Source organism: Dinoponera quadriceps, unplaced genomic scaffold (assembly GCF_001313825.1).
Source record: "Dinoponera quadriceps isolate SergipeBrazil2010 unplaced genomic scaffold, ASM131382v1 scaffold2600, whole genome shotgun sequence".
NCBI lineage: Eukaryota > Metazoa > Arthropoda > Insecta > Hymenoptera > Formicidae > Dinoponera > Dinoponera quadriceps.
Genome location: NW_014556795.1, coordinates 1,659,755 through 1,684,821, shown reverse-complemented (window position 1 = coordinate 1,684,821; position 25,067 = coordinate 1,659,755). Strand labels below are relative to the sequence as shown.

Below are 25,067 nucleotides of genomic sequence, written 5' to 3'. Positions count from 1 at the left end.
CTAAAGCTTTTATTATCATTGTATATATTTATTTATATGTGGTTAAATATAATATTATGTAGAATTGTACATATCATTGCATATGAGGCGTCACAGGTAGAATATGTTCATATATAAAAATATATACACCGAGTTATATATGATTATATGTTTATTAAACGTATTTATTAATATGTAATTCTTATATATACGATTAATACGTATATTAATATATAATTGTGTATAATCATATGTAATCGTATATAAATGTATATATTTTTATATATATATATATGGGCATGTTCTATATATAATTATATATGAGAAATTTTTTCTCCGGATCAGTAGCAGCCAGTGGAGTACTATAGATTTTGCAATGATATTTTATATTCACTCAGTCAAAATCAATGAGGTGTGAGACTATAGGAGAAGCTAAATGGAATGTTTTTACTGCAAATCATTGAATACTCACTGTTTGTGTGTGAGATGAAATATGTTTTACTGATTTCATCGGAAACATTATTATTGACTCGTTTGAAGAGAACACGAACCTGCATGCCTCTTGTACGATTATAAAATTTATATCAATAATATTGATGCACTTTCTTGTCAATATTTTTCGCACTCCAGTCGAGATACGAGTTGTAACCTTCAACGACGATACATTTTTTCAACTGGACAAGTGTAGTCATCATTGCAAAATTTGGAAGAACAGCAATGTGCAATACGTAATACTCGGAATCGAAATTATATTATTATATAGACAAAATATCATATCGTGGTTTATGTGAGAGAATAACAACATATTTGATTGAAAAATGCTTGATATTGGTCAAAATGTTATTTATTAACTTATTTCTTAATTAATTCTTTTTTATTCTCGCAAGGATTTCTTTCCCGAAAGAGTAAAAGTATATTAACAAGACCAGCGCTGTTACAATACAGTAAAAAATTTCGCGTTAAAAACGGTCTACTTCTGTATTATCTTAACAAGATAAATACGTCAATTGAACAATTATTTTTGAACCTACTCCCCGTGTTAAAGTGACAGAAGATTTTAGCCGGCCACTTTTAACACAAAACTTCTTTACCATAAATATACTCGTATTAAAAACATTCTCCGACGAGACACGCATGTTGTTGGCAACAAAATTTATTGCTGAAACAACCGTCGCGAGAGAGAAAGAAAAAGAGAGAGAGAGAGAGAGAGGGAGAAAGAGAGAGAAAGTTGATCGCAGCGAAGCGTTCGTGAGACAGCTTTCTTTTCTGTCTCACAAGAATTCATCTTACAAGCCGGGTAACAAAGAGATCCTGCAGGATCCGCGGCGAGGCGGTGGTCCGTCGGAGGAGCATCAGCTGTTCGAATTATTATCGTTACAGACGACGGCAGATGTTCGCCCGTCCGAGCCGCTCCCCCGAAAGCTTTCAACTCGCTGATCTTTTCTTTTTCGCGCCGGTGAAAAACTCCCGAGGAAAGTGCGCCGCACCTTTTCGGCCGCCTTGCACGCGCGGCTCAAATATTCGAATCCTAGACACAGGCCGGAAGTGAACGGATATTCTCCGCGGAATGAAGGCGGTTCAACGTGCCGCGTCGCTTTAAAATTACATGTCAACAAGGATCTCATTGAACGCAGCGACCGGCAGCAGCTTCGTGTACTTTTGCGGATATACGTAATTCTAAACGCGAAATCTCTTAGAAACAAATCTGTCAGCGTGACAATCGACAAGCCGACCGTCTTCCGTCGCTCGGGTGACAAATGGAATATACAAGGAAATAATAGAAAGCACGAATAGGAAAACAATAGAATTTATCACCCGTAATTAGCCTTAAGCTCGCCTTACCTGAGTTCGGTCAGGCTCTCAAATACAGCCCGCGCCGCATGGTCAATAGGAAGCTCAGCGTGAGTTACCGCATTGTTCCCCGTAGCTTAGCCGGGCTTACCTCTCATCAATAGAGAGCGAGACCTGTGCGTTTACGTATTTATGAAAATCTCCTCTCCCGTGAGGCAACGACCGCAACATTTTCTCAACTTCCATTCTTCTTCTTCTTTTTTCCCTTTTCCTTTCCTTCTTCACTTAACGCCAAGTTTCTTCGAAATATCTGTAACAGAATGATAAACGTCCCTTCTCGAAATATTTGCCTATAAATATTCCCGTAGAACCACGAGTTCCGACAACATTGGCGGATCGACGGATATTATCGTACCTTTTTCGCAATTTCCCGGGGCAACATTATTTTTTGCATCAATATTAGCTTTGATAATTTTTTCCCCGCATTTTCCTCGTGATATTCCCGCGATTTCGCGCGCTTCGACGGCTTGTAAATCATCACGTCGACATCATTCATCATTAACGATACCTCCTACATCCATCTCTTTGTTCTCTCTGTCCCTAATTCTGCTCTTCTCGCGCGCAAAAACACCGTGTGCGAACGATCGGAAATATAATCGTAAACAATCTTATTGCTCTCTCGGCGGCGGGAGCAGTCAGGCGGTGATAATTCGCGGCCACACTCGTTCGGCAGCTACTCGTTCCCTTTGATACCAAGGATAGACGCTGCGGAACGTCGTATTGTTCGAAACCTGCCGTTAGTTACGTGCCACGGTATATAGGATATCATCGTAGTACGCGAGTTCGAGGAGAGAGGAGAGAAAAAGAGAGAGAGAGAGAGAGAGAGACCCCATAGGTTTGTGGCACGCGCTGCCAGCTGCCCCACAGCTGTCTCTCCTCTGTCGTCCCCTATATACGAGGCCAGGGTTCTTATCCGACCGTGGTGCATTTACCACACCGAACGAACCGTTTCGCTTCTGTGTGCACGCACGTGCGTACCGAGAGAGCTCGGCGAGCGCGCGCGAGCCGGCGATATTTTACTGGCCTGCACATTTTGCGACGTGCCCGACGAGTATAAGGAGCGGGTCTCGCGAACAATAGCCCGATGATCCGACGAAAAAGTCCCGAGGAACGGCCCGACGACGAAGTTGTCACCTCCGTCGCACGCAACGTCACGATTCGCCTTCACCCGGTGGCTCGTAATTGCTCATTAGGCGGCGCGACCTGAGCGGGAACACGCTTCTACGCGAGCGGCTTCTCCGATTTCAATCGTATCCGGCAAACCCACCAATTATCAACAACGTAACGTCCATGTTATCATTCCCCGCTCGGCGATGTAAATGTTGCGCGACACGCAACGTGTTACGTTGCGTTTATATTTTTCAGTGGAAAATTCAGTAACATTGACGTTGCGGTACCGCCAGGTAGTGTTCGCCGGGTGTACCTTTGCGAGAGTAATTCTACAGTCTAGGAGATACTCAAGTTATACAAGGTGTCTATCGCTAAATAGAACATCTGTCGTATACTCGTAGTTTTGGGTAGATAAAAAGTTCTTTACCGTTTTGCAAATCACGAAGAATGTTGAGTTATTACAGAGTTATTACTGAAAATGTCTATGTATAGAGGTCTCTTGAATGAAGTAACTTGAAAATTTGCACGGCCGCTTGTAAAATGCGTAAAGGACTTCTTTCTCTTTCGTCCGTACGTAAATGCGCGTACGATTTCATCGTGGCGAGGCACAATTATACGAGATGTCTGCGTTGGGCAAAATAAAAACAAAAAAAAAAGAAACATCCGTCGAAATGTTCTACGGCATGAATAAAAAATTGTGCACTCTCATTTTGCGCAGGACGCACACGCCGCATACAGTGCCATTGGAAGGCGGTATGCATGGGGCTCTGCATTTGCGGTTTCCCATCCGGCTCGAGCGACGCATACTCGCAGGAAATAGTCCTGGAGTGTCCTAGAGGATACACAGGGCTATTGGGTTTCGCGTGGAAAAAAAAAAACGAGGTCGCCGGAGGCAGAAAGAGGGAAGGTGAACGGGATACGAGGAGACGTGAGTGCTCGAATGAAAAATAAAAAAAGACCGGCCCGGGAGAGGGGGGGGGGCAGGGGGAGAAGAGCGAGAAGTGCACACGCTAAGGACCGGAAATCCCAGGGCGTTCAACCCTGACACCCGGTATATATTTAGATTTAAAGAGACCCGATCTAGTCCGATTTCGTAGATACGTACATGGCGATCGATCGGCGGCCGGTCTTTAAAATAACACCGGCGTCTCGCGTACGTCGCGTTCGACGTTCGTCCGAACGTTCGGAAGCGGTCGTCGGTGCGTTGATGAACGTCAAGTAGCAACGGAACCTGTCCGATCGTTCTCGCACAGCAGAGCTCGTTAGAGAGAACGTGTTGCGGATATCGTCACGAGCGGAGCTCGTACACGCGCGAGCCATGTGCTCCGAAACGGAATTATTTACGCGTTCTCCGCGCGGAGAAATGGACATTAAATTAGCCGGCCACGTGGCAGTCGATCGTATCGCCGTTTTTAAAGGAAACTTAGCACTTCCGCGAAGGAAGTCGATCATTTCCTACCGGTGTTTATTGCACAATCGCGCACGCAATATGCCGCGTTTTCTGTCGGCTCAACCGCGACATTCGCGCGAACGACGAGTTGTCGTGCGCGACATGCCATTCCGCACATCGCAGATTCGCACGCCTCACGCCGAGGGTGTAACGATCGAGGGAAATTACCGTAATCGCGGTGTGTGTGTTGGAGTTTCGCGAGTTCGACCCANCCCCCTCGCCCATAAACCCCCCCCCCCCCCGTGTTTCGCGGATTGATCGAAGAACGTGAGCGCGAGCGCGCGACTTCTTCTGTGATCGCGATCGTTGATCGCGCGCGTCTGTGAAAAGCGAAAACAATGACGACGACGACTAAATATTCATACATTTGTACCCACATATTAGCACCTACGTCTTTTCTATGAATTTTTCGCATTTTTCCCAAGGACTGTTTCTATGTTTCCATGTATCGGGATACAAATCTGTATCCTGCATATTTTTATTTTTATCTCTCTTATAATATGTTTTTAAGAATTTTTTTGCACGATTATTCCACGTTAGTCGCATGATGTCTGGTGATTTTACGCGAAATACAAATATTTCTGATAAACGGCGCCTGTAACTTGAGACACGAAGTCGCCTTAAGTTGGGACACGAAGTCGATAGTGGAACGAGTTTACTACTTTTTTTTTTTTAATATTCACAGTCTCCGTGTATATTTTGAGAATGAGCAATAAATATTCTTGTGTGTTCAAACATAACATCTTCTTGGCTTGACTCGATAGATAGGAAGAATAAATTTATTTATTCTATATATACGTAGGTTCTTTTCGATAACGTAGCATGTAATAACGCAACTTTCAGTTTGACTTAAACGTAAAAATTTGACCTAAACAAAGTTTGAGAGAGATATTGTTTAAATTGTTCATTGAAATAAACCAATTTTAATTGTATATTCCGCAAATTCAAGGATAGTATTACGATAACAATGAAATTGTATTCTTCTTTATGTGCAATATAACTTGAAATATTCAATAAGGAAACACAGATGTGTATGAAAGGTATATACAATTCAATAACGTTCACGTTCACGTTTCAACATAAGTACGAAATGAACGTGCTTATTTTAATTAAAGCGCAGCATGAACAATTAGATTATGCGTAGTTTAGGAAATACGTTCAATTCTTTTTGTCGCATTAGTCGCAATTTGGAATTTTGGAAGGCCCCGTCCCGCTGTGCTTCGTGTCAGCACACGTCCTTCCCATGCAATTGAGGTCCCCCTTCGCCTGCGATTCAAACGTCGTTGTCCGATTTAGACGACGAAAATCCGCCAGCTGAAAAATTACGCGCGAAAGCTGCAAAGTACCAGCGTCTTTAGAGACACAATACCGCAGTGGCGGCCTTCTCGAAATAGACGAGGAGCCCAGCCCTCCAAACTCGTCCGAAAATAAAACAGGTTTCTTCCTTGCGAACGGCTACGTCCAATTGGACGGCTCTGACGGAACGGTCATTTATTTATTATCCGACGCTTATTTTCGATTGTGCTTGTTGTCGTCGTCGTACTGGCCGCGCCGATCAACGAGCCCCGGATACCATTAGTGGATTTCCGCCTTATTGATCGGTTTGCACAAAATCAGCCCTGGGCAACTGTACAGCTCGTCGGGCAATTGTCCAAACAAGAAGCCACATGCACATATAGACGCTCTTGTCACACACACACACACACACACACACAAAACACATTGGTTCGAGGGTCCGAGTATACCCTTGATGAGAAGAAAAAAAAAGAAAGAGAAAATAACGTCACACACAATTGTCTTATGCGCGTGCGTGTGTGTGTTGAAGCAACATTCTCGTAGTGAAACAGCTTTCGTATGTCCCGCAATTGTCTTCCACAGTGTTGTCAGTTACGGATTTAAGCACGACTGAAACGTAGGTCATAGCCTGTGTTCGATACCAAAATTTACAAATTCGTACGATCGCCCCGAGCTTGACGATAATGTGAACAATCGGTCGAATCAGTACGAGGTTTGGTATTATCAAGAAGAAAGGATATTTGATGAGAAACAATAGAGGTATTTTTAACTACTTGGAAAAAATTGATTCATAGCTATTATCGGCGGGAAGAGCTTCGTCATTACTCATCTGATGATTATCGAGACACTTTTCGTTAACTTCAGATAAGTTTTTCCGGTGGAATAATGAGTCCGAGTTGCATTTATTCTAATTCTAATTACAAAGCACGATAAATAGTTATTAATTTTTAACAATACGACAAACAGTTTATTTAAAAAAGATCGTGTATAATTTTTGTAGAAAGAATAGAATACATCCTATATATTTTCGTTAAACTAAGAAGCAACTTTTCAAACTGACGAGGACGCAATGAATCGGAACGTAGAGTGTAGAATGTAGAATGAATTAGAGATAGTAGAATTCACCAGGCACTTATAAAAACTAACGACTTATAAAAATTAACGTACGTATGCTACGTACACACAGTTCGATAGGCATGTAACATGTAAGACCTACTTTACGGGCTTGAAGCCACCGCCATATGGCGGATGATACTCCGAAGGGTACACCGGGCCAAAGTCCGTGCCCACGTAGCCGTTTATTTGGTCTGACGAGAAGGACCCGGGGAAGTACGGGTTGACGCGATGACTCGAGTACGCGTCATCGCGATAAAAGTTAGCGGACTGCTCGTACGGCAAATTGTAATTGATCGGGCCGTGATCCGGAACGTGGTACTCGGCCGAGCCTGACGTAAGGTCCACGTGGCTCAGATCCTGCGAGTATCCGCCATAATATCCTGAAAAGTGCGGACGTTCGGCGTGATGACCGATGTTCGTCGGAGGTTGCGTCGGTTTAGGGACGTAATAATGTGGTCTTGGTGTCGTAGTTCTATCTCTTGTCACGGTCTGATTCGCGTCGGCAGTCATGTTCGTAGCTTTCAAGGCTGCCGCCGAGTGGTCGGCATCCACTTGGAGATCTTCACGCTCCTTGGCCGATCCTTTGGAGAAACTGTCGTGCTTCCTCTGACCCTCCTTACAGCCACGTATCACCACCTGACGGCGACAGGATCGGTCAACGGTCACGATGTAACGCGCGATACGTCACCATCGGAGCGAGCGAACAAAGCAGATTTCGCTTCCTCGGGAGAAAGCGCTTTGGATTATTTATAGAGCGTTGATAAATTTTCACGGGCGCGACGGAGATCCCCAACTCCCGTGTGCGTGGAAAAATGTTAGGTACGAATTACGTAGTACCTTGAGAATCGCTCGTTCGTTCTGTCGAAGCTCGATGCGCTTCGAGGAAGAAACGCAGGAGAGCGCGGAACCTTCGTTCGCGATAATGCGATGAAATACGGCACGCTGAGAAAGAGATCTCCTCGAATTTCATCAATTTCACTGCATCCAAACAAATTTCCACCATTGGCGCCAAAGAAACTATCGTTTCGATTAACGAGCACGACTATGTTAGACTTTTCAAACGAATCTGTGCCTTCATCTTAAATCTGACGAAAAAATTCGAAACGAAAGACAATTTTCTTACGAAGAAATTATTCGTCTCATTTTACATATATTTATCGTAAACCAAATCATATTTCGCTCGGTTAAAAGATATTATTTCAAACAGCAGCGTTCTTCCGGTCAAATAATAGAGTTTTCCTGAACGGGACGATGAAAAAGTTTTACTCAAACAAACCGATATTTCGTACATGTTCTTTCTATGAAGCGAATTTTAGTCGAATACATAGAAATACTAAATCCGAAGAAACCTTTTCTCCGTGTATAAATCGAAATGGCGGGCTGTGCGATTAGTGATTCGACGAGTGTGTGTGTGTGTGTGTGTGTGCTCGGTGGAAGACGCGTTATCTTGTCGCGCGCGCACATTTAACAGGGGCGACCGGGAAGGCAAATAAGACGAGCGGCTGCGAGTGAGAGCGCGGAAAACGAAATAGCCGGGCGGAGGCGCGTCGGAAAAGCGCAGACAGCCACGGGAGGAAGTCTTAATTACCTGTCGCGCGCGAAACACCTGTCGCCCGACTATGTTACCGTGTTACCACGCGAGCGGCGAGACGGCGCCCGACGACGCACGAGTGAGACATTATTTTCGCATTAACGGAAGTCGCGCCTTTTCCCGCGCGATTAATCCGAATTCGATCGCGCGGCCGATCGGCCTGTATTTTCGGCTCTTTCGAGAAAGCGCTTGTCTCGAGGAACACACCGGCCGAGAGAGATGCTTCAGATAAAACCGTCGCGTGGCTTTCTGCTCTGATTTCTATTTGCTCAGCGCGGCGAGCCGCGGGATCTATTAAATCCTTACCTTCTCTTCCGCGTTCCGATCGGCCCGCAATTCCGGCCGATCCTCAGCCCCGTCCGCGCTCTTATCGTCGTCGGGATCCTTCTCCTCGTACTCGTCGTTCTTCTCCGCGAAATCCTCCGTCGTCGGCTCTCTGTTGACGGACACGCTGATCACCTGCGGCGGCGATGCGTCGTGATGCGACACTTGGGGCTTCGAGGGATCGGCCGTCGACGAGGCGAACGGGCCGTGATAAAGGAGCGGGTAAGGTAGGAAGGAGTAAGGGGTGTAATAGGCGGCGAAGTAAGGCGAGGCCTTCGAAGGTCCTAGATTCAAGATGAAGGACGCCTGCGGCATCTTGGCGATGGTCTTCACGGTGGAAGACGCCGCAGTAGCCAATCCGCCGAAACTGAGGCCGGCTAGGAAAGCGAGGCCTCCTAACAATCGCGCCTTCCTCCTGTTCACTTCGTTGCTCGCCTCCAGGCTCGTCCTCGACTCCTTCTGTATCTTCGTCAGCTTACTCGGGCTCCTCGGGGAAAATCCCTCGTCGGTCACGTGACTGTCGTTCGTCGGCCCCATCGAGAAGCCTCTGTCAGCGGGCTGGACGATGATCGCGGCCGGTGGTGTGTCGCAACGCGTCTCTGCAACAAGAACAGTCGTCGGAATCGAAGGAACAGTCGAAGGTGTCGGGGGTCCTTCGCCGGGCAAACCGATGCGGAAATGTCGCTCGGATGTCGAGCGGTTGTTTACCACTGCAATGCACGGCGACGGCTATTAGGACGACGATGAGGGTGCCCATCGTTACCGCGTCGTGATCGGAACGAAAATGAGGTGACACCGCGCCACGCTCTTGGACGAAATTAAAAAAGGTGCGGGTCGCCCCCATGTTTCATCCGTCGCCTCTCTCGAGAAAGTGTGCTCGGCCCGATATCGTAATAAGTATGGTAATTACATCGATTCAAGCTTCCTTCCTAGTCGCGCAACTGCGTCTCGCGTAGGAAATGTGGGCTATCGACGATCCGAGATTACTTTATTCTGTACGTGTCCGAATGCTTTCGAAACTTTCGTAGCAGGAGAGATTTCTGGCCGAGTCCGGCGAATAATACGCGAAAGTTGATACAGTAAAGCATTCATGCAAATTGCAACGATGGCCGTGCATCAGCCGAAAGAGCCGGTAAGTTCGCGTCACGTAACTTCGTTCGCTCGAATTTCAATCACTCGTAATCGTTCTGTCATTCTCGAATTCGTAATCCGAATTCTATCATTCGTAATCGCTCTATCATTCACGAATTCGTAACTCGAATTCTATCATTTTTTTTTCTCCAAAATCGTGTACACCGCAACGGAAACACGTTGATTCGCTTCTATCGTCTTTGTCACTCGCTTTATGGCACGCGCCGATCTACTCGTAGATGTGGAAATTTCACGTTTTAAATTAACGTCTGGAGTTTTGCACTGAAATTTGCATCGAGCGTAAAACACTATCGGCGGTATGAACAATAGACTCCGTTTTCTCGACATTATGCATCGCGGCTTTCCCTGGGAGGGAATTTCAACAATATCTCTGAGATGACTTGCGACTTTGGCTCTTTTGAAATATGAATTGTGACGCACTCTTTTGTCACTGATGTGCGTCACATTTCAGGAATACTTTTACGGTGACTTTCAACGGACCCATATAGAATGTACGCCCTACACATTGTGCTACTTGCGCTCAAACACAGTTTTCACTTTCCTGTTTTCCGATATATCGGAGGAGAAGGCGGTATCACGGTCCCCGTTTACATTTTGTACAATAACTTTGTTAACAAGCGACATTTTAGATTGAACATTTTACGATTACGATCTGTCAATGTGTCGGCCAATCGATTCTAGACTCAAAGTTATGAGATACTTATTATTTAGGGCTTTATTTATAAATATGTGGCGACACCGCATAGTGAGTCGAGAAGGAAAGAAAGCACGGCGTTTTATTATAAATGTATATATTTTTTCCAAAATAAACTCTTAGAAGGAAGAACAATGAATGTAACCATGAATTTTTAACGCAGTGACTTGCAGATACTTATTTGTCAGAAGGTAAACAGAGACTGTCGGAAGGATCACTAGAATTCGTTGTTTAATAACGGAGATATTAAAGGGGACCATATTTCCTACAATGGTTATGATCTTGTAGAAAATTTCCAAGTGGATTCCCACAAAAGTCCGTAGGAACTCATGTGAGTCCACTTAGAATAATAAAAATCTGTATAGGAATCCACACGGTGTGCGGAAATTCATATAGGGATCCACATGGTTTGCGAAAATTCCCGCTTAGAATTTGAGATTTTTCGCGCAAATTCAAAGGCAGTCATGGGATTCCATATGTATTTCCTACATGGATACCCAGTTAATTTTTTACAACACATAAGATACCACTTTCTCCTCTATGTATTTAAAATATTAACAATACAAATAAGTTAAGCGAAGCTTTCGGTTCACCGATGAAACGACTTTCGTATGATTACGCAGCCTCGAATCGCACTACTGCGATTATCGACCCAATTCAAACGCGATTATCGACCCAGTTCAAACGCGATTATCGACCCAATTCAACTCGAAACTTCAAATATGGCGGCAACGTCCATCTTCGCTGCGCGCGCAAACTTGCCGCTGGCTGCGCCGTGAGCTGAACCTCGGTTGTGCCAGTCTGAGAAGTCCTCGCGACAGAAGATGATCCAGCGGGAGGAAGTCGACGTGGTTTCCGGCGCGGCCAATTTGGGATTCGCGTCTCCCGAGAAGCAGCAGGCCCGCGCGTTTTTGCGCGAACGATTCCTACGTGTCGTCACTGGCATTGTCGGTAAGAAGAGGTTTCGTTTGATCTTTGCGTACGCATCGTCTCTTTATTTTAATCAAACAATCCGACAAATTCGAATTGCTACTCTCGTTCACATACCGATGAAACGAGTACCAAGCGTGGTATCTATTAGTGAACATATTAGAACATGTTGTTCCTACGACTGGCGCCATATTTGTTCTAACATGTTCTAACATGTTGTTCCTACGACGTTTTAACCTCGCTAATCGTACGAGTAACCCTAATTGTAATGTTAAAGCATTATGACGCCTGATAAACAATATTTACAATATTGAAGTTTTAATGCCTAGATGTTTTCTTGAAAACCGCCCAAATATGGCGCCAGTCGTTCACCGGCTTTATAGCGAGCGCTGCGATCAAAAGTTCCAATTATTGTTGCCTATATGATAAATATTTCTCGGCAATGCGCACCGATATACGTTTAATAGGCGCCGATAATTTAAATTAAACTCCAAGTCCACCGTTTTTCTCTTTATTGTACTTATTTGTCGAGCCACTCGTTAATTAATTATTGTTTTCGCATTAATCGTCACTGGCCGATGATTCGAATATCCCGACATTACAGGCAAGCAGGCGGAATTTCATTTGCACGAGAACACACGCGTGTCGGGTGAGTTCAGAGGTTGCGATGTGGGATTTTCCGAGATCTTCGTGAGAAATCTGGAAACGCCGATTGGAAAGGTACCGGAGGCCATCCTGCGAGGCAGCGACGTCATCCACTTAAACATCGGCGATATAAGTGTCGATCAGTAAGAAGGTGGAGCAAGAACAACGAGCGAAAATAAATAGGTATATATTATGAAGTGATTTACCAGATATCTTATTCAATTAGTTTTACTTTCGGAAACATATCTAATATCCATTTACAGAAATAATTCTCAGACAGCGCGAGACATCCTGAGTACGTCCCGAGATATCCAGGACATCTTGAATATGCCGAGTGATTCTGCGAGACGCTCTTACGCTAAACTGGATTCGAGGTACATTTGGTAGTTTCTAAGATCGCCGCATACTCAGCATCGTGTTTATCTCGGAGATAATACGTCTTAGGTGGTCGATTATCTCCTTAAGATGCCTATTTTTCAATATTACTTGCTGAAAAGGAGAGAAAAAAAAACAACAAAATATTTGCTTTTATTTGACATTCAATGTGACAACGACACGCGTTAACCATATATTTGCAACAGTCTCGGCGCTCTTACCTCCATGATTTCTTTGCTCTCTTCGCAAGCAAGCCTATAAGCTTCCGATGTTTTCTTCTCGTCCGACTTCATATCCCACTCTTCCTTCAACGGGATCAAACTTTCTATATGTGTGTACTCCATACCTTGTAACTGACAGTTCTCGTTACATTTCTCGTATATCAGTCTTAAACGTTTAAATAGCATTTTTAACATCCTCAGTTGCTCGTGGACCTTAGTCTTCTTCTCATTCGCCATATTCGCCCCTTGTGCTGTACCTGTGAATTTGTGAAAATAAATATCTGACAATATCAAGTGAATCTACCCCGATGGGAAACATCGTGCTGAAAATTTCACTGAAATTCTCTCCCAACTAGCCTCATTTCGTCATCATCATTCCGTCGATGCGCGCAATTTTCAGTTAAATTCAGTAAATTTTAGCGGTATAACTTAAACTTTCCTTGTATTCGAGTACTGGTATACTTTGAACTTGATGAAAGTCACGGAAAACTTACCGAAATATATAATAATAATTACATCAAGATAAATCATAATTTTCGTCATGGTGTTCGACGGTAACGCAGTGAAATAGAATATAAATTAAAATATAATGCTGAAAAGTAATGGAAAACATTCTGAAATATTAGATATCAGGAAATTTACTGAATTAAACTGAAAACTGCGTATATTAATGAAATTGCGCCAATTGCGAGAGTATCTCGGGAAAAATATTTCCATCGGGGTATTCCTTAAAAAAATAAATAAATAAATAAAAATAAAAATAAATAGTATGTTGCCACTGTTGTATTACGGAAAGATACCATTAGGTGGTTGCACGACTTTAAGGGTTTGGAAGAGTTCTAAGGTACGGCTGACGATTTCCTGGACCGTCTCCTGCCCGAATCTGCACAGACTGGCGGTGTTGAATTCCTTATTTTGCTGCGGCTGCGGCGGCGGTTGAGTAGGTGGGACTGGAGTCTGCGGTGTTGTGGCTTGATTGCCGGCTTGGCTGTTCTGTTGAACCATCGCGGCCTGCTGTTGATGCTGCAGCTGCAACTGTTGCTGCTGTATCTGTTGCATCTGCTGTTGCATCGCGATGGACTGCTGTTGTTGCTGCTGCTGCGCCAAGACTTGCTGAGAGCTGGGCATCCCCATTGCGTTCGAGCCGACGTTACCGACGCCCACTCCAACGCCTACTCCCACGCCGAATTGCTGAGGATTCACTATGTCTGCGACAGAAATGTTTCGTTTCACTTCAACTAATCGCTCCCGAAACTTTGCTCGGCCCATTTTATAGAGCACGCGCGCCATCGGACATCACGCCGATACAAATATCGGCCAGAAATGTTGATCCCCGCTGCCTTTCGAACGATTAACTGACGTATAACGACGCGTCCCAAATATAAATTCACCGAGTAATTTGAACTATTAGTAATATCATTCTTATAACAATTTAATGAAAACTGATACTCAAAATTATCCGGCCCGTCTAACGAAGGCTTCGATGTACCATCTTTCTTGTGCGAAGTGTCGTTCGAAGGAGAAGGAAGAGAAGAAGAAAGTGTTTCGTTTTTATCGCTGAGAACCTCGTCGTCGTCCATGATTCTTCATATGTCATTACTATTTTCTCAGTTCTCAGTATAAAGTAAGTATACTGTTACTACGCTTTAACATCAGGTACATGCTATTATTCTCCGAATACTAATATCTGTCCGACAGCTAGCCAGACCTACAACCGTCTCGGGATATCAAATAGAGGACAATAAAGGCTGCCTTGAGTCAACATTTATCAAGTAAACACTGATGTGCGAAGTACTTACTTACGACACGCGAGACTACGTCGTTGAAAGATATACAATTATCAAATATATGTACATATATATTATAATTAGAATAAAATTGTTACAGGCTTACTTCCTTGCTGCGGTCCCATTAAACCAGAAACCATCTGTCCGCCGCCAAACTGTGTACGTAAAGCGGTCTGCTGTACATTGGGAAACCCGGACAAGAAAGGATGTTGTTGTCCAGCCATGTCACTTTATTTGATGAAAATAACGATCATCGATTGAATTGTTTACCCGCTAGAACAGAAATCAGCCAAGATAAATTTCTGAAATCTATCCACACAGACACACACACACACACACATCCTGTCTACATGTCTTCGGATGTAAATATTCAAGGCGATATCTCAAATAAATATTCATAACTGAATTTTTATCGATGAGAAGATTTCAAGATGCATATCGATTAAAAAGACATTTATCAAAATATTTAATATCTTCTCGCTGGTGAACATCCAATTAACCGGTTAGTGTGTAATTAATAGGATAACGTGAGACACGTGTATTTAGTTAAGTTGGCGCTCAGCAAAATCGAAAATATATTATATCGTATTTTGATTTCCTCAAGATCACTAAACGAGGTGAAACAATGAAACGAAAGGATCTCTTTCAAATAAGATCCGCTTCCTTTTTCTTGACATTTTATTAAGGTTTTAATTATTACAAGGAGATTGAATCAGGCGAGTATAAATTACAATGAAACTTATTGACTTACGAACGCAATATAATGGATATAACAATGTTAATTGCGATAAATGACGATCCGAAAGTTTTCAATATTTGTTTTATGCCGCTATATTTCCTACTTATCTCTTATTCACATTATAATTCACTTATTACATTCGCTTATGCACACTTACACACTTTTAGTTGGTAAAAGTGGTTGTGTCCAGCAGGAAATTAATCGGGATTTGATAGAAGTCTTATTGAACGTGCATCAACTATCCAAATCATCTGATCACAACATGACCACACGCTCAGAACACGAGTGATGTTTACAGTTCGCGAAAAATCGAAATGTTTTGGAAAAATGATATCGCTACAAGGGATCAAGAGCGTGATGTCAAATCATTTTGATTATTTCTACCGAACGACACATCGGTAGAATCGCGGATTATTCGCGGAGGTTCGTTCCTTCGCCACTACACAAGCTAATTTTAAGGTTATATCACGTGGAGAGTTTGAATTTATAATTCTTTTCATACTTTTTACCAACCAAGACTTATCGCACGATCGAAACTGTATGACGTGCGCAGTCTGACCGAACGTATTTGTAAAAGTAATGAATTTACTTACGCAGACGGACCATAGGTAAATTCACTTCTCTTTGGTGCGTGTGCAATACCGAACGGTAAAAGAAAGAATTGCGCTCCTCACGTTGCACGAACGAATTGTTGACATCGTACAGCGCATCCGCGCCGGACACACGCAATGGACTTGGTCGCACTGCACTTTCTGCACTTGCATTCATCTCTTCCTCTTTCCCCACCCCCCTCGCTCCCCTATAAGCGCAACCTCGCAGATCCAGCGCGTACGAACATCGAAGGTCTGTTCTTCTTCTTTACAGCCGAGCCGACTCACACTGATTCTATTACCCTCTTTCTTTCACACGAAGTTACAACTGTATATCTGTTTCTTTTCAAGCTCCGTGAGTATGCACTGCGTATTAAGAACAGACTTTGGTTTCTGGTCGATCATACGCGGTATTTATAGGTTATGTTCGAAAGCGTGTTATCTGTACTGAAGCTGTTCTATCATTCTTTTTCTTATTCTATTTTATTCATTTTCTATTTCTTACTCTTTCTTATTCATTTGATCTTTATCGCTTATTAAATATAAAATAAGGATGAAGCTTTAACGCTAATGGCACGTTTTCTGAACGTATCTGCAGGCTAAGTTTGTTTTGTACGTTTTTGTGTTGAAAGTATCGTTTTATCTTCCTTTAGCATATAATGAGCAATAAGGATGTAATAACGTTTTTAGCACGAAAGAGTTTTTAGCCTAAAACGAGCTTAACCTATGTCAAATCTTATATCTAAGTTCGTCCTAGTTTATCTTCAGATGCTGTACAGCATCTTGTTTCATTGGCTGTGAAGCATCTAAAAATAAACTTAAAACGATCTTAAATATGAAATTTAATTATGAATACTGGCCTATGGCCTAACGTAATGAATTAATTTTTTTGTCGAAGGATCAATAATATTCTTATGTTATTTCCAACTTAGATTAATGCGTGTGTTTACAGTTTTTAATCCAATAATGAATTTGATGCTAAATTTCATTAGTAACAATCGATACTTTTTAAATCAATTATTTAGACGTTAAATTTTTTCTCAACACCGACCATTATTGTATGACATAAATATATTGTATTACATCGAATGACTTTATCTTCTATTGATAAAGTCGCATTTATGCAGTAAGTATCATAATCTATCTTTTTTGTAGTTATAATGTGCGCAAATATATGTTTAAATATGTTTGTTATATTGAAACTTAGAAAATCTCGAGTCTACCTTTATTTGGTAGACATTTTCTCCTCTCTTTAAAAAATTGTTCCTAAATTTAATGTTATCATGAGTTAAAATCGTGCATTAGTTACCATCAGATGAATACGCTTCGGCTGGGTAACCCTGATTTATGTTTACACGCGGAAATGAAATTGTTACAATCAAACTTTCACGAATAAAGTAGTCCCATAGAAACAATTTAATTTTATTCACCCAATAAATTATATATATAAATACTATAAAGATGCAAACATATACATTAAATATCTAAATATACATTAAATCTGGCTTCTACGATAAATATAAATCCTCTTGTAAGATTTTCATTTATCAAATGTTACTTTCAACAACTTGATTCGTAGTTATGCCATTGTTAATTAATATTTCTCTTCCTAATAAAGAATACTTCCTGGAAAACGTATTTCTATCCAATGTCGTTCACTTCTTGCTACAAAAAAATTTATTTTCCGAGCTGTACGAAGTGGACAACCCTTGCAAAAAAATATCATCGCCCATAATAAATTGGCCAGTGATGAATGATCGTTGCCCAGATTGATTTCGTTATCGTACTCGTACGAATAATAAAATTACTGAGCAACGGTAATTTATTACTCGCCGATTTATCACAGGCAGTAATACTTTTCCGTAAGGGAATGTTTCGCCGAATAATACGAGTGAATTTTCAATCTTACGGTTGCGCGAGCGACGTGCGAGGGGGAGATCAGGTCAGTGGGCACAGGAAGTCAAGGCACGAAGCATAAAGTCCCCTTTGTCATCCCCCCAAGCGTCTTATTCGTTCGTACGTTCACACGAACTTTCTTATTCTCCGTCGCAGTCAGTACCTCCTGCGACATCGCAACCGCTGAAACCTGTCGTGGTAAAACCTGTGTACTTGACCACGTTGGTTTCTGACAACAAACACAATTCAGATGTGCACACGTGAGATTCTATTGACTGTCTCGAAATGATGCCGATACGTTGGCTGACGATTATCTTCGGGCTAGTGTCGGGTTTCATCCCGGTGTACAGCCGCACGTTACCAAAGGGTCACGAAGATCAACGATGGACAACAGGTAGCGCGATTGATAGCGTGGACGACGGTAGTGGTGAAGAAGAGGATCCGTCATTCAAACCGTCACTTGATACCAGTGGTACCATTGAAGCGTCAATCAAAATCCAAAAGGCTCCCGTCCGCCTGGACTGTCAGGGAGCAACGGGCCACCGACGCGAGAGAGAAGCATCCTCCGAGAAGGAAGAGCATCGAAATCAATTCCTGAGATGCAAGGATTGTCAGAGAGATGCGCGCATGATCGCCGCTTTGTCGAGGATCGCCAAAGTCCGGGTGGCCGGAGGGGATCCCGTTATCACCGCTCGACGTTCGAAGGAAACCGGGATCGACGCGCGAGGAAAATCTACATACTCACTGGACGATGACAATTCCGCGGGGAATACCGTGGAAAATACGAGAGTGACGTCTTCGATCACACCTCTCGGGTTATCTTCCAATGGTGTCTCTAATCGTGCGGCGAACGGCGAAATCAAGCAGCGATCCGTTCGCTGCCGAGCCAAGGGAGATGTTTACATAACGGATGTAGGCGAGAATGTTCCTTCGTACACGTGCAAACTCGGGAACAACGTGTTCCTTCTCGCCAGCAAGAGATTTCGGCGCGACCGTAGGAACAACTTGGACGTCGGTGTCGACGACGATACGCTTCGTAGATTAAATAACGCTTCCCTCGCTTCCACCGAGATTAATCCACGTACCATCGAGGTGGTCTTAGCTTTGAAACCTGACGGCGAGGACTACGAAATACGTAATCGGACGTAGACAATTTGCACGAGCGGCAAACGATAATAAAAGAATTATTAGATACGGGCGAATCTATAATACGTCGGAAAATAACACTCCCGACGGCGCGAATTCATTAACAATCGATCGACCCAAGTGGGATCAGATGAGGGAAGTATGCGAAAACTCACAAAAACATTGTAGCAACGTTATTCAATAAATGTTTCACGCCGTCGAAAAAAATTCGCTGTTTTCTGTGTCATCTTTGGACGATCTGTTCGCTTTTGTCAGGGTTAGGTAAGCCCATTTCTAATTCTAATTAAGTTAAGTTGAAAGTTATCGGCCTGTAAAATGAACTTGGTTAAATTAAAAGTTACCTAAGCAGAAATTAGCTTAATTAAAAGTTAGGTTGAAATTAAATTAACTTGTCGAAGTTAAGAATTAATTAGACAAAATCATGTGCGTATATATTTTCTTGCGTAAATACCTTTTTGTAAGTTAAATATATGTGAAATAATAAAAAAATAGTCTATTATATATAAAAACAAAATATCGACTCTTTCATGCTTAGTAGTTTTGTAGAAAAAGAAGCTCAGAGAGACGAAAAGAAAATCTGCTATTTTCCATTTTTCTTATTTTTTCTTGTAAGCAGCTCGGGCAATGATTTTAATGTTGATGAATTATTTTCACTTATATCAAACGAATTAATGATTTAAAGTTAACGCATTTTAAATTATTAGTTCAAGTTAAAAGGTTCACTCATTTTAAATTAACCAAGTCGAAAATTATTAACATTTTAACTTAACTTTTAACTGATCAACCAGTTATTACTTAACCTTGGCTTTCGTATACTGTCAGTAGCAATCTGTACTTTTACAGCGTTTCTTTGCACTTACTATAAAAGAGAGATCGGCACGAGAAAGAAGTATAAAATACGGTGAGTAAATGTTAACACACGAGATGTGCGGCGGCGTTTTATTAGAAACGTTCTAGTAACTTTACACGATGCTTGTCGTATCGTTAACATAATTTACAATGCGCAAACAAACTTTACAAGCACGGAAGCAGTAACAGCCACCAAGGAGACCGTAAATGCCCACTGTGCGGTAAAATATGTATCCTCCGCGCGACGCCTCAAACAGGTCATCGCACCATAAATAGTACGAACTAAAACTCTCGCGGAAGTGCCCTCGCGTGGCTTCTCTACCTTATTTCTTCGTTAATACACGGAATATATCCACAACCAATCACGCTGTTCTCCGGCTTTCCGACGAATTCAGACCAAATTTTCTCTCTGCGGCCAATGATCCGATGGGATGGCCTCCTAATTATCGTGACTGTGCGAAAGAATAATCAATTTCAAATCGGTGAGCTCAAACTGTATTGTTTAATACACGGAGATCAAGAATGTCGCAACACGAATCCACGGCTCCCCGCGAGCTTCTCGCTGAGAAAAATCGAAAACTCATCGAACGATCGGTGACGAAGGAAAATGCGGGTGATCCCTCTGGCGCGCACCTTGTATCGCTACGAAAAATAAGTTATAAGAAATTTAGACTAAAGGCGGGTCGCGTCTACTCCATCGCGATCTCGTCGTTCGCCTCCGTGGTGTTCCTTGGTTTGTCACCCTTCTCGGCGGCGCTTTCCGGCAAATCGATAGGCGATATTTTATCCACGTTCGACAAAATCGTGGCTGGACGTTGCTCCTTGACGGGCGGCTCGTGTTTACGTTCACGTTTACCAGCTTCGGGTGCAGCATCGGCCCTGCTCTTGTCTGCCGAATCAATGGAGGACATTTTATCTACATTCGACAAGACGTCACTCTTTAATCGGGCAATCTTCTTTACCTGCTCTAGGTCTGCCGTGGTTGCGATTGCGCGAGGGCTCCGGGAGGTCCGCCGCCTGAGAAATTTCCTGAGAGAGATCCGACGAGGAGCTCTCGTCGAGCGGATCCTGCACTTTTATCGGCGCGGCAAACTTGTGCGCCCTGTGCCGATTGCGCGCCGTCGCGTGAGGTAATTCGGACGATTTCGAACTCGGAGCGTAGAGCTCGTTTGGCTTGGTCTCTTCCTTTTCGACCTCGATCGCCAGCTTCTCCAGCTCCTCCTTCTCCGCATCGGACAGTGGGCTGACCTGCAAGATGTTTCGCGCACGGTATAAATCTTCTTATTTCATATATTACGTTAAAATAAAGCGCATGATTATTCCTTGAACGCGTTACGCGTCCACGTTTAAGCATCAATTATACTTTAAATTTTATTTTATATTTTTTATATTTTTAAATCTCCTATACGTATTTTATATTTTTGTTTATTTTCGTTTTATTTATTTTACATTACATTTCTGTAATTCGTCTTATGAGTCTGTCCTTTGTTTTTTTTTTTTTTTAACAGATCGTTTTAACTTCTTGACGCGAATCTGCTTGGAATACACCGAAGGGCTGCCCTTTTGTACAATAACAAATACCAAATAGGAAGGGGTTTGCCGTTTCTGTCATAATTTTAGACATTGAGGATGCAAATCGTAAAACCGGTTGAATTTTCTTCCTCAACTTGTTGGAAACTTCAGGTCGCGACGAAATGAAGCGATTTATCCAATCGTGAGAGCCATCATCTTGCATTTGTCGGGAATAAATTGAAGGTGTTTATGCGTTTACGCACCACGGCAGTCCACCTTACGAGGTGGCTCAATCACCGGGTAGATAGGATCTTTAAACGCCGCGTGTCGATGAAACGACAAACGACGAGCCGGCTGACTCACAGAGATCTCCCTTGTAGATTACACGCGAACGTCAATCGAGATAGATGTGCAGAAATCGAAAATGCCATATATTCAAATTAGTAATGCCTCTTCTCGGAATTGACGAGTTGTTGTTTGTCGCGGCGCGCTTTACGTGAAGCAATCTTTATTTTTAATGGTAAAAGTATTATTACCACATGATGAAGTCGTCACTTGTAGTGAATCATCGGGCTGATTTTATATAATTATATGCTTTAACGCAAAGAGAAAGAGAGAGAGAGAGAGAGAGAGAAATTGGTAAATTATTTTCCCCAGATTTGTCTTTGAAAAAGAAATGATAAAATCATCCCAAGAATTCTCCTTCGTAATATTTTTGAGAACTGTCAGCGCAGAAACGTGTGGTTCGATTTAATTAATTTATTTAATTAACCAAATCAAAGTAAACGCTCTTAGATTAAAAATTAATTAAGACGAGCTGGAAGACTCACACGGAGGAAATATTGCAGAAAATTACTACAAATGTTTGCAATGCCGGTATATACCGGAATTATTATCGGAATTACTATGTTGCGTTGTAATCTTTAGTGATGCATATCGCGTATGTATACATCATTAAAGATTACAACGCACGTAGTAATTTCGACAATAATTCCGGTATGTTCCAACATAGAAAGTTTTTGCGATCATTTTCATTACAATATTCTCTCCGTGCACAGGAACAAACGCTGGTTAAAAACGTGCAAAAATAAAATACAACCGTATGGCTGGCAGGATTATATTAAGCGAAAACAAACGTCGGTTCCATCTTGGGTCACTTTTAACATAGTAATAATTTACAAAGGAACATTTCGCCGAAACATTCGTTTGACACGGTTCTAGCAACCATACGGTCGCCCATTATTTTCACGCGTTTTCAACCACCGCTTGCTGGCTTCCCTGATCGTCTCAATTTATTTCATCGAGTTTCATACCTTAAGTGTAGGTGGTCCCCAATTTGCGTGTCTCGGCCTGGATCTGTTCCGATTGCGTCCGCGACTGCGGCCGCGATTACGCCTGTTCTCGTTGTCATCGGGCAACTGATAGATGGTCAAAAGTTTCGGCTTGTTTCCCGGCTCGTCATCGTTCACGGTGGCGAACGAGCGGCTCTCCGTTGCTCGGATGCGCAGCGGATAAGCGTGCTTCTCCGCGGACTCCTCCAGGAGTGCGTCGATGTCGTTATCCTTAAAGTTGTCAGGCTCGTGGGCGAGCGTACGGTCTAGCTGCAAAGTTCGGGTCGAGTATATAAAAATCAACCGTGCGAATCGTCGAAATTCCCACGCTTCCGAATAAACGCGAATGTAATGAATGAGCGTAATTTTTTAGAAATTTTATATATACAATACGAGACGAATCGATTTGAAAACCTGTCGTTCTCCGACGTATCTCGATCTGTGCTTTAGAATATCCACACTGAGAGAAAAAGATATCTCTCCTTCGCCGAGAGACGTTCTTCTCGCATTAACAAGCGCGATATCGGAGCGTACCTTAGCCGAACTCGACGCCTCCCCGAAAGCTTCGGCCAACTCGGGATTTATATCCTCCAACGGTTCATCCCCGTATCTTATGTAAACCGGAACGTAGCCGGGGATGCTGGGTAAATATTGAAGAGGAAGCGAATCTAAAAGAAAGAATCGGGAGAACACGAGGCTGAGATGAGAACGGCCGGTGAGAAAACCGCGCGTGTTCGACGCGCATGCGGATGATTGCGCGGTTGGAAACGGCGCACTCGGCGGGCTTATTGGCTATGATAGCAATGCGGATATTTAATCGCGTGCACGGCCATTAGCTAGATCAAGCGCTCGGTAGGTGCATGATTTAGATCCCACCACGTGTGGATGGCAGTGTGCAAGTAGCAACCGGCGATTTCGCTGAATCGCTTTTATGCCGAGCTCATCGGTCTTTCTATTTCATCTCGTCTCGAGGGAAAGTAAACAGTGAGTGTGATCTTTCAAGATTTCGCAGTGATATCGAGACGGATATATCGCGAAACTTATCCTTCTTTCTCGACGCATCTCGATATCTAATTTTGGAATATCCACGTCGCGAATTCGAATTCGATCGAAAAGCAAAGTACGGTGGAAACGGTCGAAAGGGCAATCGTTATCTCTTTGTTTCCTCGATAAACTCGATTCACCGACATTTTGCGCCCAAATATATAATATTTTTCGCCCGATCAGCCTTTCTGTTCTATTTAGTATTTCGAGAGAAAATAAACGAGCGCAATTTTCAGAAATTTCGTCGTAACATGACGCGAATCGGATAGATTTTCAAACGTGTCCTCCTTCGACGCATGTCGGCCTTTCATTTTGGACATCTGCACTGAGAAAAGGATTTCTTCAAATTTCATAAATTCCATCGCATCCGAACAAGCTTCATCATTGGCATGCTCCAAAGAAACTAATGTCTCGATTAATAAGTACGATCGTTAGACTGTTCAACGAATATGTATCTTCACCTCAAATAAAAAGGTTTGTTTAAAACGAAAGATAATTTTCTTATAAAGTAATTATTCGTTACATTTTACATCTTCATTGCAACCAAATAATATTTTATTCGGTCCAAAGATATTGCTTCAAATTAACAGCGTTCTTTCTGTCAAATAACAGGGTTTCTCTGAACGAGACGATAAAATTCTCACTCAAACCGCACAATATCTCGTGTTGTTTCGGTGAGGCAAATTTTAGCCAGACAAATAAAAAACAAAATCTAAAGAAACCTTTTTCCACAGGACACTCTAATTAGACTAAAGCAAAGTCCAGCGGAAGTTATCGGGAGACCGAATCGCCATCCGCCTCCTCGAGGACTCGATTCCCCAACATTCATCGATCCTCGCGCGTGACCGAAAGACGAAGATACTTCTGAGCGAGACGTTCCTTAATTCGGTCGTTCTAGGCAAGCGACTCCGTGTGCGAGCGATGCTCCGTGTTTCAGATTTATCATTCGCGACGAGGGGGTCCTCGAGGTAGCGCACTGAATGGTAGAATCCCGGATCGCGATCACTGCACAGCACACTGCGATCCTCCACAAATCGCGCGACTCGCGTTCATCGTCGTGTGTCGCACTATCGGCTCTCGGTCTCAGGTCGGGACTCGTCCTTTCTACTCACAGGCACGGCCAATGAGAGATACCAGCAATACCAGAAGGGAGATGACCCTGGTGGTACCACGCAACGTCCCGGCAGCCTGCATCTTTGAACGGTACTGGGCCCCCGGAGCACGGGGCTCTCGCCTTTATATGTACGCTCCCCTACCCTCCGGCTGCGAGATGCTGCGGAGAGGCCCCCTCGGGGGGTGAACGCCGATATATATTCAGGAACGCTCCGTTCCGTTAATATCCAGACAAAAAATCGAGTTCCCTCCTTTACTTTCGGCAACCGTGCCGGACGAGCGGAACTTATCACGATTTTTCCCCCTCCCCTCCCCCTCCCCCTCCC

The 25,067-nt window shown here is 43.1% G+C and overlaps 5 protein-coding genes across 5 annotated transcripts; 2 read left to right on the top strand and 3 right to left on the bottom strand.

Moving 5' to 3' along the window:
- Positions 1-6,898: 6,898 nt before the first annotated feature.
- LOC106748154 lies at positions 6,899-9,561 on the bottom strand. The gene is made up of 3 exons (XM_014626399.1): positions 9,426-9,561; positions 8,700-9,316; positions 6,899-7,438 (listed from the first exon to the last, which is right to left on the bottom strand). The coding sequence occupies exons 1-3, from the start codon at positions 9,559-9,561 to the stop codon at positions 6,899-6,901; spliced, it is 1,293 nt and encodes a 430-aa protein (XP_014481885.1).
- Positions 9,562-11,286: 1,725 nt separating this feature from the next.
- Positions 11,287-12,321, top strand: LOC106748248 (gem-associated protein 7-like). The gene is made up of 2 exons (XM_014626585.1): positions 11,287-11,514; positions 12,098-12,321. Exons 1-2 carry the CDS (start codon positions 11,388-11,390, stop codon positions 12,283-12,285), a joined length of 315 nt encoding a protein of 104 aa, XP_014482071.1. The 5' UTR covers positions 11,287-11,387; the 3' UTR covers positions 12,286-12,321.
- Positions 12,322-12,350: 29 nt separating this feature from the next.
- Positions 12,351-15,956, bottom strand: LOC106748245 (mediator of RNA polymerase II transcription subunit 30). The gene is made up of 5 exons (XM_014626583.1): positions 15,854-15,956; positions 14,628-14,794; positions 13,535-13,942; positions 12,735-12,991; positions 12,351-12,627 (listed from the first exon to the last, which is right to left on the bottom strand). The coding sequence occupies exons 2-5, from the start codon at positions 14,743-14,745 to the stop codon at positions 12,529-12,531; spliced, it is 882 nt and encodes a 293-aa protein (XP_014482069.1). The 5' UTR covers positions 14,746-14,794; positions 15,854-15,956; the 3' UTR covers positions 12,351-12,528.
- A 153-nt stretch (positions 15,957-16,109) lies between these two features.
- Positions 16,110-19,306, top strand: LOC106748247. The gene is made up of 2 exons (XM_014626584.1): positions 16,110-16,205; positions 17,903-19,306. Exon 2 carries the CDS (start codon positions 18,032-18,034, stop codon positions 18,893-18,895), a length of 864 nt encoding a protein of 287 aa, XP_014482070.1. The 5' UTR covers positions 16,110-16,205; positions 17,903-18,031; the 3' UTR covers positions 18,896-19,306.
- Positions 19,307-19,798: 492 nt separating this feature from the next.
- On the bottom strand, positions 19,799-24,864 carry LOC106748244. Its single transcript, XM_014626582.1, has 5 exons — positions 24,741-24,864; positions 23,119-23,252; positions 22,567-22,854; positions 20,704-20,989; positions 19,799-20,630 (listed from the first exon to the last, which is right to left on the bottom strand). Exons 1-5 carry the CDS (start codon positions 24,820-24,822, stop codon positions 20,431-20,433), a joined length of 990 nt encoding a protein of 329 aa, XP_014482068.1. The 5' UTR covers positions 24,823-24,864; the 3' UTR covers positions 19,799-20,430.
- Positions 24,865-25,067: the final 203 nt, after the last annotated feature.